Source organism: Phoca vitulina, unplaced genomic scaffold, assembly GCF_004348235.1.
Source record: "Phoca vitulina isolate PV1807 unplaced genomic scaffold, GSC_HSeal_1.0 scaffold67, whole genome shotgun sequence".
Classification (NCBI taxonomy): domain Eukaryota; kingdom Metazoa; phylum Chordata; class Mammalia; order Carnivora; family Phocidae; genus Phoca; species Phoca vitulina.
In genome coordinates, this window is record NW_022589770.1 from 477,557 (window position 1) to 493,737 (window position 16,181).

The window sequence follows — 16,181 nt, forward strand, 5'->3', positions numbered from 1 at the left end:
CAGTGAAAAGATACTCAAGTCTCAAAAAAGGATTTTTAAAAAAGAGGGAAGAAAACTGAAATACATCAATTAAGTCTAAATCCATGAACACATTGTAATTCTTTATAAAATAAAATCGAACTGGTCAACACTGAAGGATGCTATGAAAAAGCTGACTATTTTGAAGTTGACCAAATTTATTTGAGAAAGAATCCACTATATATCCTGCCTTTCCTATACAAGCTGTACTACTGGGTTGACCAAATAATAGATGCGGGGAAGAGTCTCTTTATTGCAATATTTCAGGAAGCAAGCCAAGAAAAAATGATAGGATTTCAACCATGTTGAAGGTCCTAACGAATTAATGGATCTAACCATTCAGCATCAACAGCTAACATTTCCAAAAAAGAAAACAATCGGTTGGGCGTCTGCCTTCGCCTCGGGTCATGATCCCAGGGTCCTGGGGTCGAGTCCAGCATCGGGCTCCCTGCTCGCTGGGGAGCCTGCCTCTCCCTCTGCCTGCTAGGCCTGCCACTTCCCCTGTTTATGCACGTGGTCTCTCTCTCTCTGACAAATAAATAAAATCTTTAAAAAAAAAAAATCAGATATTATTTCCCTCCTGACTAGGGAACACATTACCATCTATAAGAAGTCTTCCCTCCCCTAACATCCCTCCCAATAAGAAAAAAAAACTGAACATAAATCTCATCAAATTTCTAAAGCAAACTTTCATTTTACAGGAAATATAGAGAAATAAGTTAAAGTACACCATGGAGATGCATTCAGCAGAGTCCAAGAAAGAGAGACAGGGACGCCTGAGTGGCTCAGTCAGTTAAGCATCTGCCTTCGGCTCAGGTCATGATCCCAGGGTCCTGGGATCGAGTCCCACATGGGGCTCCTTGCTCAGCAAGGAGCCTTGCTTCTCCCTCTGCCTGCCTGTCTCTCTCTCTCTCTGATAAATAAATAAAATCTTAAAAAATATATATTTAAAAAAAAAGAAAGAGACACACAGAGACAGAGATGAGTAGATGTGAGGGGGGCGATCCCATCGATTAAAAAAGGTGTAAAAGACATAACAACAAATTCTTGGATGGTCATTCAGAAACAAATCATAAAAAAAAAAGAATATGGGACAAATGGAAATCTGAACACTGACTATACATTTAAAGAATTATACACACACACATATATATCCAGGTATAATAATGACATTATTGTTCTTTAAAAGGAGGTATACAGTTAAATATCTAAAGAAGAAATTATACGATGCCTGGGATTTGCTTCCAAGCATGGACAGGGGTGGGCTATGGAAAGAGCAGGTTTAGTGGCTATAGGGATGCGTGAAAGGAACATGAGGGTTCATAACACTATTCTACCTACTTTTGAAATTCTCTATAAAAAGTTTTTAAAATCATAGGAGAAGTTCCTCTTTTTAACACCAACTGTGCCCAAGATTTTCTTGGTAATTTTTTTGTGTCACACTATATGCTAGTTTCCTTCCCTCAGTCCCCCTGGCAACCAAGGCAGTGGGGGTTTCTACCATTGCTGCTGTTTGGAGAGGTAATACATAGTTTCAAAAGAACATTCCAGAGGACGATGACAACGGAAAACATGGCGGCATCTCACCAACACAGGAACACGGTTATGTTACTACCTTTGACAGTGACTCTCTATCCACTCAGTGTCTCCTCCCTCTAGTCCTCTCTGAGCAACACCAGTCTAACACCAGTCACTTAAGCACAATTATAGTTCAAAGCTACAGCTGAGCTGAGGGGCTGAAAGATACCTATTTCCCAAGTCATGGCTTTCCCTCCAAGTTCAATCCCAGGGAAGAAGACTCCTTGGAATCAGTGTTCCAGCCTCCTGTGTGGGGACTCGCCACTCCTTCCCCATTCGTGTGGTTACTGTGTAGGGAACCTAGCACCCATATGCTCACACAGTGCAGACACAGCCTCTAGAGGGTTAAACTGTGTCTCCCAGAAGGATACATCTAAGTCCTATCCTCTGGTACCCGTGAAGGTGACTTTATTTGGAAATAGGGTCTCTGCAGATATAATTAAGGATCTCGAGATCAGATCATCCAGGGGGGGGCCTTAGATTCAATGACTTGTGTGCTTCTGAGAGAAAGGGGAGGGAGAGCAGAGACAGACACACAGACAAGGAGGGCCTGAAAAGACAGAGTTATGCAGCCACAAGCCGAGGAACGCCAAAGGTTGCAACAGCCACCAGAAGCTAAGAGAGAGAAATGGAACGCGTGCTCCCAGCCTCCAGAAGGAACCAATCCTGTGGCCTTCTTGGTTTGGGACTTCTAGCCTCCAGAATTGTGAAATAATAAATTTCTGTTATTTTAAGCCACCAAGTTGTGGTCAATTTTGTTGCAACAGCCTTAGGAAACGAACACATAGCCCCTGGCAGACCTGACCGGTCCAGAGTGAACATCTCACACACACGGGTCCTTGGAAATCTGTAATTGTGGCCAACCTCAGTTGGGCTGTCTCTTATACAAAAGAGCTATTAACCCAGGAGCAGGTGGTGCCCTGGAGACCAGAGGCAGAGAGACTCAGTCTGCGGCAAGAGGGGGGAAACACACAGTCTGTACCCAATTCCTTTCTGAGGCCCGGCTGCATCCCTGTTCTTGGGTCCTAGGGGACACCCATTTACCAAAAAATAAAAAGCACCCTTTTGTGCTCAAATTAGTTCAAGTGGGTTTCTGTAACTTGTAGCCCAAAGAGTCCTAACACACTCAGTAACCTGCTGCCAAAAGTCCTTCAGTGAAGATCAGCTGGAACAAGTTCTTCCTTGGGAAGGTGCCAGAAAAAGCTGAATTGATTCAAGAACCCTCTCAGTGACAGCAATAGGAACTTTAGGCCTGGGGTTCCTGGGTGGCTCAGTCGTTAAGCGTCTGCCTTCAGCTCAGGTCATGATCCCAGGGTCCTAAGATCGAGCCCTGCATCAGGCTCCCTGCTTCTCCCTCTCCCTCTCCCCCTGCTTGTGTTTCCTCTCTCACTGTGTCTCTCTCTGTCAAATAAATAAATAAATCTTTAAAAAACAAAAAAAAAAGAAACTTCAGGCCTGCCCTACCAGCAGAATGGCAAGAGGCAATGCAAAAAGGAACCTCAATTTTCACTGGGCCTAAGAGCTGAGACCCAGATCTTATCATGAGAGGGAGTGCAGGTCAGGAATGATGTTGAGTATTCCAAAGAAATAAATAAATAAGACAGAAAAGAAAACATTTTTGGTCAAGCTGTACAAACTACAGTAATTAAAACCACCCACAAAGATGGCTTTTCTCTAGGTAAATATAGCACAGTTACTATCGTGCATATGAATAGCATGCATCAGGTTTCCTTTGTTTGGGGTTGATTTGATTATAACATGAAACACTGCTCATGTATGCTCAGTCTCTTTTTCGAAAGACCTCAAATAATGCTTGGTCCTTTGCTTTTGAAATATTCCAAATATGAGGTACAAGGAAGTAGCCATACTAATTTTTGGACCAGGGATGAGAATTACAAATTCTCATTGTATGACACAAATTATCTCCGAAGGGGGCATCCCTGGGTATGATGGGGACAATGGTACAAATGTGGCCCAGTCTCTTTTTTCACCAGAAAGGATAATTGGTCAGCTTTAAGCACAGTTAGTCACCAGCAAATAAGAGAATGTTAAACACTAGATTAATGATCAAATCATTTTCTAAATTTGTTATAAAATTATATGAGAAAAGAGAGAGAGAGAGACAAAGAAAACCAGGAAGAAAGGAAGGAAATCAAAAACAGTTCTGGGGAACCCAGGCTTGAATAAATGACAAAAAATAATGTTTTAAAAAAAAAATCTAAGAAATAGAATGCTATTGACTTTTTGCTTGGGGAAGTTCTACATACTCATTTGTCTTCTCAGTCCCAGAAAATAGCCTGATTTCTTCTGAAGCCTTTTCCCACTATAAAAGTAACATGTGTTTCAGTAGTTGCTTTTCCTAAATCACCTAGAAACATCTTAGCACAAACACATGGCTCTTACAATGGAAGATTTTGAGACAAACAAAGCTTCAACCAGATCAAGGAACATGAAAAGAAATAGGGCAGAATGTCCTAGACGAAAAAAGTGCCTGGAATCACTTTTCTGGTTACGAGCTGCAAGCTGAGAGAGGTTCTGGGATTTTAGGGAAAGAAAATGGATTGGAGAAAAGAAAAGGAGAACATCTGGAAACAAGCTAAACAGCTTACAGGAATATTTAGAAGACAAGATGGGGAAACAGACATGGTCTAATGATTCTGTCACTCTCAGATAAGAGTGAAATAAGCAATGATACCCATGTAGATATAAACCTGAAACCATCTCAAATTCAAGAAAAACACTGACGCCCCAACTAGATGAAAGCATGCTATGACTAGACCCCTTAAATCTTGGGGAAACCTCATGAAGTCATCCTTCCTTGATGCTTCTTCTCCTGCCAAATAAAATAAAAATGGAGAACCTAAATAGTACAGAAAAGCTTCAATAATACAAGATATGAATACAGTGTCTCCTCAGTTGCTAGCCATTGCCTATAAGAGAACAGAACAATTAAGTTTCCCAAGGAACAGAGTCATCAATAAAAAAGAAGAGCCTGAAACACAGAATTTTTCTCATTAAATTACCCTAAACATTAACTCCCAATAGTTCTTAGAATAATTTTAAAACAACTTGGACCTTCCATCAATCCACAATCAAAGACTCCCTGAATCCATCAGCTTTAGTCAGGACCACCATGGGCATCTTTAATAGTCTATGCAAGATTTCATTAAAAAGCAGGCTTTGCAAGGCACCTGGGTGGCTCAGTCAGCTAAGCGTCCGAATCTTGGATTGGGCTCAGGTCATGATCTCAGGGTCCTGGGATCAAGCCCCGCCCGCATCAGGATCTGCGCTCAGTGTGGAGTCGGCTGAGGATTCTCTCTCTCCCGCTCTCTCTGCCCTTCCCCTGCCTCCTGCCCTCTCTCTCTCAAATAATAAAAATCTTTAAAAAATAAAAATAAGTAAAAATAAAAAGTAGGCTTGCCTTTAGGAATCTCAGAAAACAGACTTTAATCTCTCACACCTTAACACACTTTATTTTCCCCAAACACATAAATTGCAGGTCTCTCCCTTATTTAAAAAGCACAAAAGGCACACAAATCAAGGGCTAGCCTAGTTTATCTAGCGCATAACCATCCTCCCAAACACATTTTTAAAAGAAAGGGTTGGGGAAGCAGTGGAACGGAAATTACAGGCTGTCATGACATCTCAATATCGAACACTGACTACCTGGTTCCACAGGAGAGTACAGTTTTTATGCACAATCCCGTTACTAAGCAATGGCAACAATGGCTGCCTGAGCTTTCTAGAAGCTAGTGCGGGAAAGGGGGGGCGGGCGAATCTAAGAACAGAAAAATGGAAAAACTTGCTTTGGGAATCGTTATCTCAGGATAAATTCAATGTAAAAACAAAAATAAACAAAATCTAAAACAATCTAAACTTAAAACAAGCAGTTCCTGAAGAGACAAGAAAAGTACATGCTACCATGTATCATTCACTTTAATTTCAGTTTGTTTAATTTCAAAATTCACATTTAACTGGTGATAATGATTTCCTTACTGTGTTTCCTTTGTGGTCCCCCTTCTTTCCTTCACCCTCCCTAGGGAATAATTTTTTTTTTTCAAATTTCCTTACTGATTAAAAGAACATTTTAGACCTCTTAAATCCATTTCTTTGTTTACAGAAGCTATAAAAACTAGTTTACAATTGTTTCATGTTGCCTCAGCTTTGAACCGAGAACACTCTTAGACATCAAACTATTCCTTTGAAGGAACAGTCTCTCAAACAGAGCCAGACACTTTCCCAGCCACTCCCTGAAGTTTAGACAACCAGAGCTTTGCAAATGTCAAGTCTTTTGCAAAGTTAGACTATACAATGTAGCAGGCTCTAGACCAACGTTTCTAAATTGCAGGTTGAATGGCCAGGGGTGGGGGGAGGGCTCCCATACATGTTCCAAGAGAATTTATAGACTAGACTGACAAAGGGCCGAGAAGCAGGTTATAAAGCTAGGGGAGATGACCTCACAGACTTTTCCTTCCATCTCTCCTTGTGCCTTTCAACATTTCCTGCAATGCTGAGAAAGCTCCAGAAGCTACATTCTCTAAATCTCTCTTCTACAGAAGGCTGCTTCTCCCTATGGCTCACTACCTCCCTCTCTCAATCTCTCAGTTCCTGAAGGATGCTACGCTAGCAGGTAGGCAAAATAAAAAGATTACCCTTTAGAATTACTGTTCTACGTCAAAGCTGAGCAATTACTATGTGGCTCTGTTCCCAGGGTGCCTCTAGATTCTGATAAATCTCTCTTTGAAGAAGAGAAATCCAGAGACAAGTAGAAATTTAAATGCTGTAAATTGAAGATCCAAAATGTCTCAGGCAAGAAGCACAGGGAAATGACAAAGTCATTCCTGCTTTTATATCCCAAAGATAAAGATGGGGGGGCGGGGTGTATGTTTGTTTGATTTTTATTTCTAGTTTTATACTGCTGTGGTCAGAAAACATGCAAGATAGGATTTCAATCTTTTTTAATTTATTGAGATTTGTTTTGTGGCCTAACATGTAATCTATTCAGGACAACGTTCCACGTGCACTTGAAAAGAAATGTGTATTCCACTATTTTTGGATGGAATGTTCTAGATATATCCTGTTAGGTCCATCTGGTCCAATGTGTCATTCAAAACCACTGTCTCCGTGTTGACTTTCTGTCTGGATGATCTGTCCATTGATGTAAGTGGGGTGTTACGGTCTTCTATTACTGTTTTCTTCCTCTATGTCTATCAACAGCTGTTTTATGTATTTAGTGCTCCCATGTTGGGTGCATAAATATTTAGAATTGTTATATCCTACTGTTAGATTGTTCCCTTATCATTATATAGTGTTCTTCTCTGTTTCTTGGTACAGTCTTTGTTTTAAAGGCTATTTTGTACAATATAAGTACTGGTGCCCCAGTTTTCTTTCTGCTTCCATCTCATGGTAAAAAGATGGTTTTCTGTGTCAGAAAATTCCCTGAACAGCATTTGAAGGAGAAGGCTGTTTGGGTCTCCTGTTTTTAATTAAATTAAATTTAATTTCTTAAATTTGATTCTTTTTTTTTTTAAAGACAGAAACAATGCAAAGTATAGTCTTTGTAATCATTGCAAACCACAAAGCTCTGCTACTTGAAATAAAACAAATGAAAAAATTATTCACACATAATTATTATCTCTACTGGTAACAATAAAGAAAACGTAGCACTTATATAACACATTTCGTCATTGAATTGATTCAAAAATTAAACTGGTTAGCTTCAAGGTCTACCCTGTCTCCATCTCCCTGTGGCTTATAAGTTAGTCAAGAACATTCTCAGATAAGAAACTTAAAGATTTCCCCCCAGGAGCTTCCAATCGTTAAAATTCCTATATAGGTTTACTATAAAATACAATGCTTTCTTCTATGACTTGACCATGTTTCCGATGACCCTTGAAAACTAATGGTCATCTATATGTATCAGATTACTCATTGAAGCACTGACTATAATTGCAAAAAAAGAAAAAAAATGAAAATAATAGGGAATTGGTAAATTATGGCACATTCATACAATGGAATATTATACGACTCGAAAAAATTAGAAAGCACTTTATTTTTGTTAAAGAACAATCTCCAGTCTCCAAGATATATTTTTTCACTAAAGAATGAAAAATAAATACTGTGTGCAGTAGGCTATTAGTTTTTTTTTTTTTTCTTAAGGAAAAATATAAACACATAAATTGTCAGTTATATGTACATACAACATCTTTAAAAAGAAAATAAGACCTGGTAAGAGTTTTGCCTCTGAGAAGAAAAACTGAATTATAGGAGTAAGACAAGACAGACACCTGGCCTCATATACCCTTTAGGACTTTTTCCATGTGATTGTGTTGCTTATTCAAAAAATACATTTTTTTTTTTTTTAATTTTTTAGGTGGCGGGCAGAAAGAGAGAGAGAATCTTAAGCTGGGCATGGAGCCTGAAGCAGGGCTCAATCTCACAACACTGAGATCATGACCTGAGCTAAAATCAAGAGTCAGACACTGAACTGACTGAGCCACCTAGGTGCCCCCCAAAAATACACTTTTAAATCTTAAAAAAAATCTAAGGTCACTAACAAATTATAACATATACAGATGACATGTTGATTCACCATCAGCAAATCTTATGCTTTTCAGTTTACAATAGTAATGACAGACTTATAATGAGGTATGAAGGACATCCCACACAGCATAATTTTCTAACATAACCTTCTGGAATTAAAGGTATAATCTCAGGTACCTGGCGGACTCAGCTGGTAGAACATGCAACTCTTGATCTCGGAGCTGTAAGTTCAAGCCCCATGTAGAAATTACTTAAAAACAGAATCTTAAAAAAAAAAGGTATAATCTAACCTGCTCTAATTATTCCTTACGTAGACAGAGACATTACCCTGGCTCCTTAGCGGCTGAAACTTACTTTTGAATATAAATAGTACAAGTGCACAATGCAAATAGGTTTTATGTTTATGAATTTTAAGGCATTTGAAAAGATTTAGGGGGAAACAAATACCATTACCTGCATCTGAAAAAAGGGCATAAGGAAAAATCTACATGGCCTGCTTAAGATCAATCAGTAAGTTAGGGACGCCTGGGTGGCTCAGTGGGTTAAGCATCTGCCTTCCGCTCAGGTCATGAACCCAGGGTCCTGGGATTGAGCCCCACATCAGGCTCTCTGCTCAGCGGGGAGCCTGCTTCTCCTTCTCCCTCTGCCTGCCATTCTGCCTTCTTGTGCTTTCTGTGTCAAATAAATAAATAAAATCTTAAAAAAAAAAGGCGCCTCAGAAAGCCCTGAAGTCTTACATACAGCAAATGACCACAATTCCAAGACTATAGAGTCCAAATCAGCACATATGAAATACCAACTTCGTGACATCTTAAGGGAGAGAAAAACAACTGGCAAGTAGAGTGAACGTTGACCTTTAATGGCAAATTAGTGACTTTTTTTTTTTTTCTAAAAATGTGTTTTACTGATCAAACATGAAAGAAAGAATACCTGGTTGATGGAATCAGGTTGAGTATCCCATTGAGCACATAGCTGAACTCTGCGTGATCCTGAGCAACAAGGGCCACTAGACCCTCACAGCAGGCTGTTCGAACCACCACATTATCACTGCAACACTTCTCCCACAGCAAGTTCAAAGCCGGAGTCTGAAATCAAACCAGTGATTAAAAGACACGTCCGGGGATGCCTGGGTGGCTCAGTCAGTTAAGCGTCTGCCTTCGGCTCAGGTCATGATCCCAGTGTCCTGGGATCGAGTCCCACATCTGGCTCCTTGCTCAGCAGGGAGCCTGCTTCTCCCTCTTCAGAACGTGTTTCTGCTCTCCTACCAGCAATCTCTACCACCTACATGCACTCCACCACCCCCCACACGGCCCCTGCCCCAATTTACTAAAGTCTAATGTGGGCCCAGAGGAAAGACAGTTAAGGGGGGGGGACAGCAAACTGGTATTTCCATGGCTTCCAACAAAAGCCTAGAAAACTGTTGTGGTCAAGAAAGAAACTGACTTGGGATGGCTGGGTGGCTCAGCTGGTTAAGCATCTGCCTTCAAATCAGGTCATGATCTCGGGGTCCTGGGAACGAGCCCCACATCCAGCTCCCTGCTCAGTGGGGAGCCTGCTTCTCCCTCTGCCCCTCCCCCTGCTCATGCTCCCTCCCTCTCTCTCTCTCTCTCAAGTAAATAAATAAAATCTTTAAAAAAAGAAAGAAAGAAACTGACTTTTTGCCCCCTCCGACCATTAATCTGTCATCTTTGATAGAAAAGCACCAGAAGGGCACATAAGTAAATGTTAAGATCTTTATTTTGAAAAATCCTATAAATGCAGAGCTTCGAGCTTTCATAACTTCCTCAAGCATCCATGACCCACCCCACCAGAGGTTCATGACTAATGATAAACCCATATTTGAATGTACTGTGGGTTAAGTCCATTTAGATTTACATGTGGTTTGGGTTTTGTTTTGTTTTATTAAAGAACACATCATGAAGCTATTTTTCCCTCTTCCTAACATAAGTTATTAGAAAAATATATAATTTGAGGAAAAAAACTAAGATCCTCAGCTCCCACAGAATAACTAAAAGAGGGGCGCCTGGGTGGCTCAGTCGGTTAAGCATCTGCCTTCAGCTCAGGTCATGATCCCAGGGTCCTGGGATCGAGCCCCGCATGGGGCTCCCTGCTCAGCGGGAAGCCTGCTTCTCCCTCTCCCACTCCCCCTGCTTGTGTTCCCTCTCTCACTGTGTCTCTCTCTGTCAAATAAATAAATAAAATCTAAAAAAAAAAAAAAAAAAAAGAATAACCAAAAGAATGAAAATCAGCATATTGTGCCCACTTTCCCAGTGTAGCTGGCTTTGAGAGCCTTTTCAATCTAAGGATCCCACTGTAACAGAACAATACAGTTAACAGTCACTGCAGGAAAGAAATATTTATATACCAGTTCTTTTATTCAGAAGGAAATTTTATTCACCTGTATGGCCAATATCAAAGGGTTCCAAATGTCAGTAGTCCATTTTAACCAGAAAAACGAAATAAATGAATAAAAAAAACTCCTGCCTCAGGTATTACTGTGCCCTTGTGGAAGTAAGCATTCATTTATTAATAGAAGAGAAAACAGTCACAGGGATTTGACAATTCAATAAATCCCGGCTGTTTAAGTAAAACCACTAGATCACCTCATAGTACATAATGTGATTATAGGCAGGATTAAGATCAGCGCTCTCAGAAAACCTAATTTATACAACTACATACAAATACCAGATAAATGCCAATTAGTGAAATTTGCCTCTACACTAATTTCAATATGGCAGCAGACGCTGGAGAGAGATGTAACTTGGAGTAGCTAATCAAAAGCAATGTGAGGTGGTAAAAAAAAAAAGCAACGTGAGAGAAAGAAAATCAATTATTTCTTCTGTGAAAAAAAAAAATCTTATTTCCATCATCTACATTCTCCAAAGAGTTTACCTGAGAGCACCACACAGTTTCCAACCAGCAGGTCAAAATCTACAACACTGGTTGACCAAAACCCAAGTGGTCTACATCTCAGGAAGCTGAGCACAGTTTCAATCTTAGCATTCACCTGCCCTATGCATGGATGTATGGACATTTTCCTTCAGCTCCAAGTACCAAAGCATGACCTTTCCAACATAGAACTCATATTTGGGGCACCCTAAAGTAGGAAAAATCTCCTACATCCAAACAGAGCCGCTATGTTCACTTTCTCCATTAAACAGAAAGATTCCCTCAGAGGTAATCCTACCAACCTTCTCTAAGGTATGTCTATCCTCATTCCACCCATGCTATTTTTCACTAAGAGTCACAAGAATATTCCCCTTTACCATCCCCTCCATATCTCATTCCCGGAGTCTGTTGTAACCAATTTTAAAATTGTAAAGAATTTGGAAGAAGGGGGACGCCTGGGTGGCTCAGTCGGTTAAGCATCTGCCTTCAGCTCAGGTCATGATCCCAGGGTTCTGGGATCGAATCCCACATGAGGCTCCTTGCTCAGAGGGGAGCCTGCTTCTCCCTCTGCCTATTTCTCCCTGTGCTGCTCCCCCTGCTTATGCTCATGCTCTCTCTCTCCCTCTCTCTGACAAATAAATAAAATCTTTAAAAAATAATAATAATAATAATAATAATAGTAATAATTTTGAAGGAGAACTTGGCAAACCAAAAAACAAACAAACAAAACCAGTTCAAAATCATTTCTACAGTGACCTGAAACAGAAGGAGTGCCTACATGCAGCTGGGAACAGTATCTGAATAGAACTCAAGTGCAAAGTTGAATACAGACCTGGTTTGTGGATTGATGGATCTTTTCTGAAAAACCATTTTCCTTCAGGACTGCAGCAATAAGATGACCCACAGCCTTAAAAAAAAAAAAAAAAATCAATAAATACATGGCATCAGAAGTTCTCTCCAATTAGTGCATTTGAAGGTAACTCCTATCAATACTAGTTGATATAAAAAAAAAAAAAAACGAGGTGATAGGAGTATGAGTGTGCCAGCCAGTCAAGTCATAATAGAATTCCCACTCATCTGAGAGTGCGCTCTATGGAAGGCACTGAATTAGGCATTCTACGTACATAATTTCTTAGCTTCCTAACAACTTTCAAGGTAAGCATTTTTATTCCAATAAGCAATCTACAGTTCATAGATATTAAGAAAATTGCCAGATTTTCAGTTCAAATTGCTGTCACTTAGTATTAGAAGATAATGTGAGATTGCTTCATCCATTAAACCGTGAGACAAATGAGAAACTCCACAGCTTTTAAAATCATTTTTGCATCTAAATGCAATCCATCATGCTTCATCATGTCCTTAATGAAGATGGAGAAAACTCATCCCCATCTTTATGACCACGGCCCATACAGAACTGAACCAATAGGTCTCCCCCTACCACAACCATTCTCTCTCGTTTAGGCTCTATGATTTAATTTCTTTATTATTTTCTCATAGGTTTTAGCCCTTGCATAAGCTTTTAGTCTCATAAATCTCTAAAATGTTCCCATATCCTGCTTTGGTCAAAAAGCCCAAAGTTAAATCTAAGACTCTATTTATAAAGGAGTGTTGATAACATAAATAATATAGATCGTTCTTTCCTACCACCTCAACTCCATTCTCCTGGTTCTGCACCACTCCCCAGCACTGCTCTGCTGTTTTAGAGCTGTAGGCTAGCAACAATGAGAGCCATCCTGCGCAGGGGCTGGAAAAAACTCTCTAACTGCAGCAAGTGTTGATCCTGCACTTGGACCAACGTATGATACAACTGTGAATCCTGTCAGTCTTGTAGTCTCCAGAAAAGGTCACACAAAAACACAGCACCTCCTCCTTTGTTTTTGTATTTCACACATTGGAAATGATTTAAGACCTCAATGCTTGATGATCTCAGTTTTATAATATAAATCACGCATTTACATGAATATTAAGTTTCGATCAATTAACTGTCTCTTACCTCCTAGTTTAAGGGACAGTAACAAGAATTAAGACCAGTGAACAGTTTTGGTGCCTGTTTACAAAATATACCATATTTCATTGAATGCAACTGGCCATCAACTGCAAGATGCACCATTATTTTATTTCTACCTCTAAGGAAGAAAGGCTGCCCATTTACCTGTGTTACATAATGCGCCTTATAATTTCAAATTTTGATTTTATATTAGTGAAAGAGTTCCTTTAGAAAATCCCGGCCAAGTTCACGTGCAGGCAATACCAGCTGTGTAAAAACTGCTGCCACGAGTTACTAGATGCGACCCAATTTCAAAGATGCTAAGATGTGAAAAAATGTGTGTGAATCAATGAAATATGGTGCTAACACTGAGCAATGGTTACAAAAGAACAATAAGAAGTATTCACAGAGAACAAGGGACAGTTGCAAGAACCAAATAAAACCAGTATGAAACATAACAGGGACAAAAAAACAACAACAACAACAACTCCCGTTCATATTTAGAAAAAAAGACTAAAAGAAGATCAGCTTACTGACAAACATCCCCCCACCAGGTCCAACTTCTCCAGTTTGCCTTTCTATGTATCCTTCTAACAAATCAGAGAATAGAGGCTAAATTGATTTTAAAGTACAAAATCCAAGGATAAATGACCCTATATTGCTACTTAAGTTTTCCACAATAGAATAGTTGAAAGAGACATCCTCCATGAAACAATACATGTACACTTCTCATTTAATTTAACAGTAAAACACATAGGCATTTCTCGGTTATCTACGCTAATGAAGGGACTCCAAGCACAGAAAAATAGAAACTGTGGACGGTATCCTCCAAGCCTTCATCTTCCTCTTCATGGTAAGGACCTGTGCTGCACAGGATAGGACTCCAACCCAGTCAGGTAGAAGGGAATCTTGCATAAGGAGTGTTCTACTCCTCATGGAAGGGTTCCCCACTACCCAGCTAAGTCAATTCCCACAGCAGGCATCTCCGGAGAAAACTGTCGAAAGCATCCAAGACGCTGTACGTCGTTCGGTCTTCGGGCTGGCTTCTGCTGGTCCCCTGGCTTCACTCTCACAAGAAAAGACAGTAAGCTATGACGGTACCTTGACTAACTAGAATGCTTCCAGTTAGGGGAAGGCTAACCAGAAAACCACCTCTGTTTGAACCCTAATAACTGAAAAGCTCTCTAAAATAAATTATCACCAACCTCTGCCTGTGTTAGTACAGACATCAAATTTTTTAATCCAGGACATTTTACTTACTGAATGTTAGGTATTATGGTCAAAATCTCTTATTCTTAATAACTGTACAGGGGTAAAACATATCCTTTTAAATGTCAATCTCTCATACTCCGTAGATGTACAGCCATTTACTTCTATTCCCAAAAATTCATTATACACTTAAAAAAAAAAAAAATACAGATCCAGGGTCCTCCTAGTTAATCAAGGTTTTATTATGTCTAAGAAGAAAAGTATGATATAAATCGAAACTGAGATTGGGGGGCGCCTGGGTGGCTCAGTTGGTTAAGCATCTGCCTTCGGCTCAGGTCATAATCTCAGAGTCCTTGACTGAGCCCCACGTCGGGCACTCTGCTCAGCAGGGAGTCTGCTTCTCTCTCTATGCTCTCCCTCTCCCTCTCTCTCTTTCTCTCACTCTTAAATAAATAAAATCTTAAAAAAGAAAAAGCTGAGATTGGTCAATTTCAAATATTCACTTTCCTATGTCACATATAAATTTTCAGGGTTTTTTTAATTTTTTAAAAATAATCTCTACAAGATATGAGGGCACTTGGGTGGCTCAGTCGGTTAAGCACCCGACTCTTGGTTCCCGCTCAGGTCATGATCTCACGGTTATGGGACCAAGCCCCACGTCGGGCTCTGTGCTCAGTGCAGAGTCTGCTTCAGATTCTCTGTCCCTCTCCCTCTCCCTTGCTCTCTCTCAAATAAATAAAATCTTTAAAAAATAATAAAATAAAATAAAGTAATATCTACACCCAGCGTGGGGCAGGAACTCACAACCCTAAGATCAAGATTAGCATGCTCCACTGACAGAGCCAGCCAGGTGCCCCTCAAATATAAATTTTCAAATTAACTTATATAAAAGTTAATAAAGCAATATATATATGTAGAATCCTATATATAGAATAAAACATTTAATGTTGAAAATGTAAAGTTCTACTAACAATCCACCAAAGCGGTTCATTTGTTACCATGAAGCAAAAATAATTAAATAAAAATTACCTGTGATTGGATAAGAGAATTTGGAAATTCAAACCTTTTCCTGATATCATCTGACATTTTTGCTTCTCTTACATGTATATATGCGGACTCTGTAATCAAAACAAAAGAGTATTTGTTAGTCCGAAAAAGGATTTCAAACCAATTATTCCTCAAATAACATAAAAGTAATTCATTCCAAAGACAACAATAGAAATAAAGCATAGAGCTCTGCAGCGTATTTGCTGGAATATGCTCACCAACCACTTCGGCCCACAAATGCCATGATTGATAAATAAACTAAAATGCTCAACCACTCTTGGTTTTTCCCATTAGAGCAAATCCTGGAACAGATTAATTCACACTATCGAAACCAAAAAAAATCCAAAAGCTCAAGCCTAAATAACAGGATCTTAAAAGTTCAACCACATGTTTGAAGTAGAAATTTTTTCAAAGATCAAAACTTCTAAGAGAGAAAGAACCAAATTTTCGCAAAATTGTTTAAACTCTACCACAGTTTGAATACAAGCTTTCATTTAATCACTCATCTAACTGCTGGTGACAAGTGTAAAGCCTAGGTGAGCTTTTTTCAGGGGGTACAGAAATGACCTAGAAACTCACACACTGAAACAGATTGCTTGTCTGCTAAAAGAGCAAGCAATTAACACCAACTTTTTTTTTTTTTTAAGATTTTATTTATTTATTTGACAGAGAGAGATAGAGAGAGCAGGAACACAAGCAGGGGGAGTGGGAGAGGGAGAAGCAGGCTTCCCGCTGAGCAGGGAGCCCTATACGGGGCTCGATCCCAGGACCCCGGGATCATGACCTGAGCCGAAGGCAGACGCCCAACGACTGAGCCACCCAGGCGCCCCAATTAACACCAACTTTTAATATTTACATCACACCTCTCATTCTTACTGGGCTCTCACAAAAAAAAAAAAAAAAAACAAAA

The 16,181-nt window shown here is 39.7% G+C and overlaps 1 protein-coding gene across 5 annotated transcripts in view; it reads right to left on the bottom strand.

Moving 5' to 3' along the window:
* The window catches only part of FOCAD (focadhesin), a 303,113-nt gene that overhangs the window by 255,595 nt on the left and 31,337 nt on the right, over positions 1-16,181 (bottom strand). For all 5 annotated transcript variants that reach the window (XM_032392329.1, XM_032392330.1, XM_032392331.1 and 2 more), the window contains 3 exons: positions 15,254-15,342; positions 11,861-11,935; positions 9,070-9,224 (listed from right to left, as the gene is read on the bottom strand). In XM_032392329.1, the coding sequence (XP_032248220.1) occupies positions 9,070-9,224; positions 11,861-11,935; positions 15,254-15,310 (287 nt within the window). In that variant the 5' untranslated portion in view covers positions 15,311-15,342. The remainder of the gene's footprint in view (positions 1-9,069; positions 9,225-11,860; positions 11,936-15,253; positions 15,343-16,181) is intronic.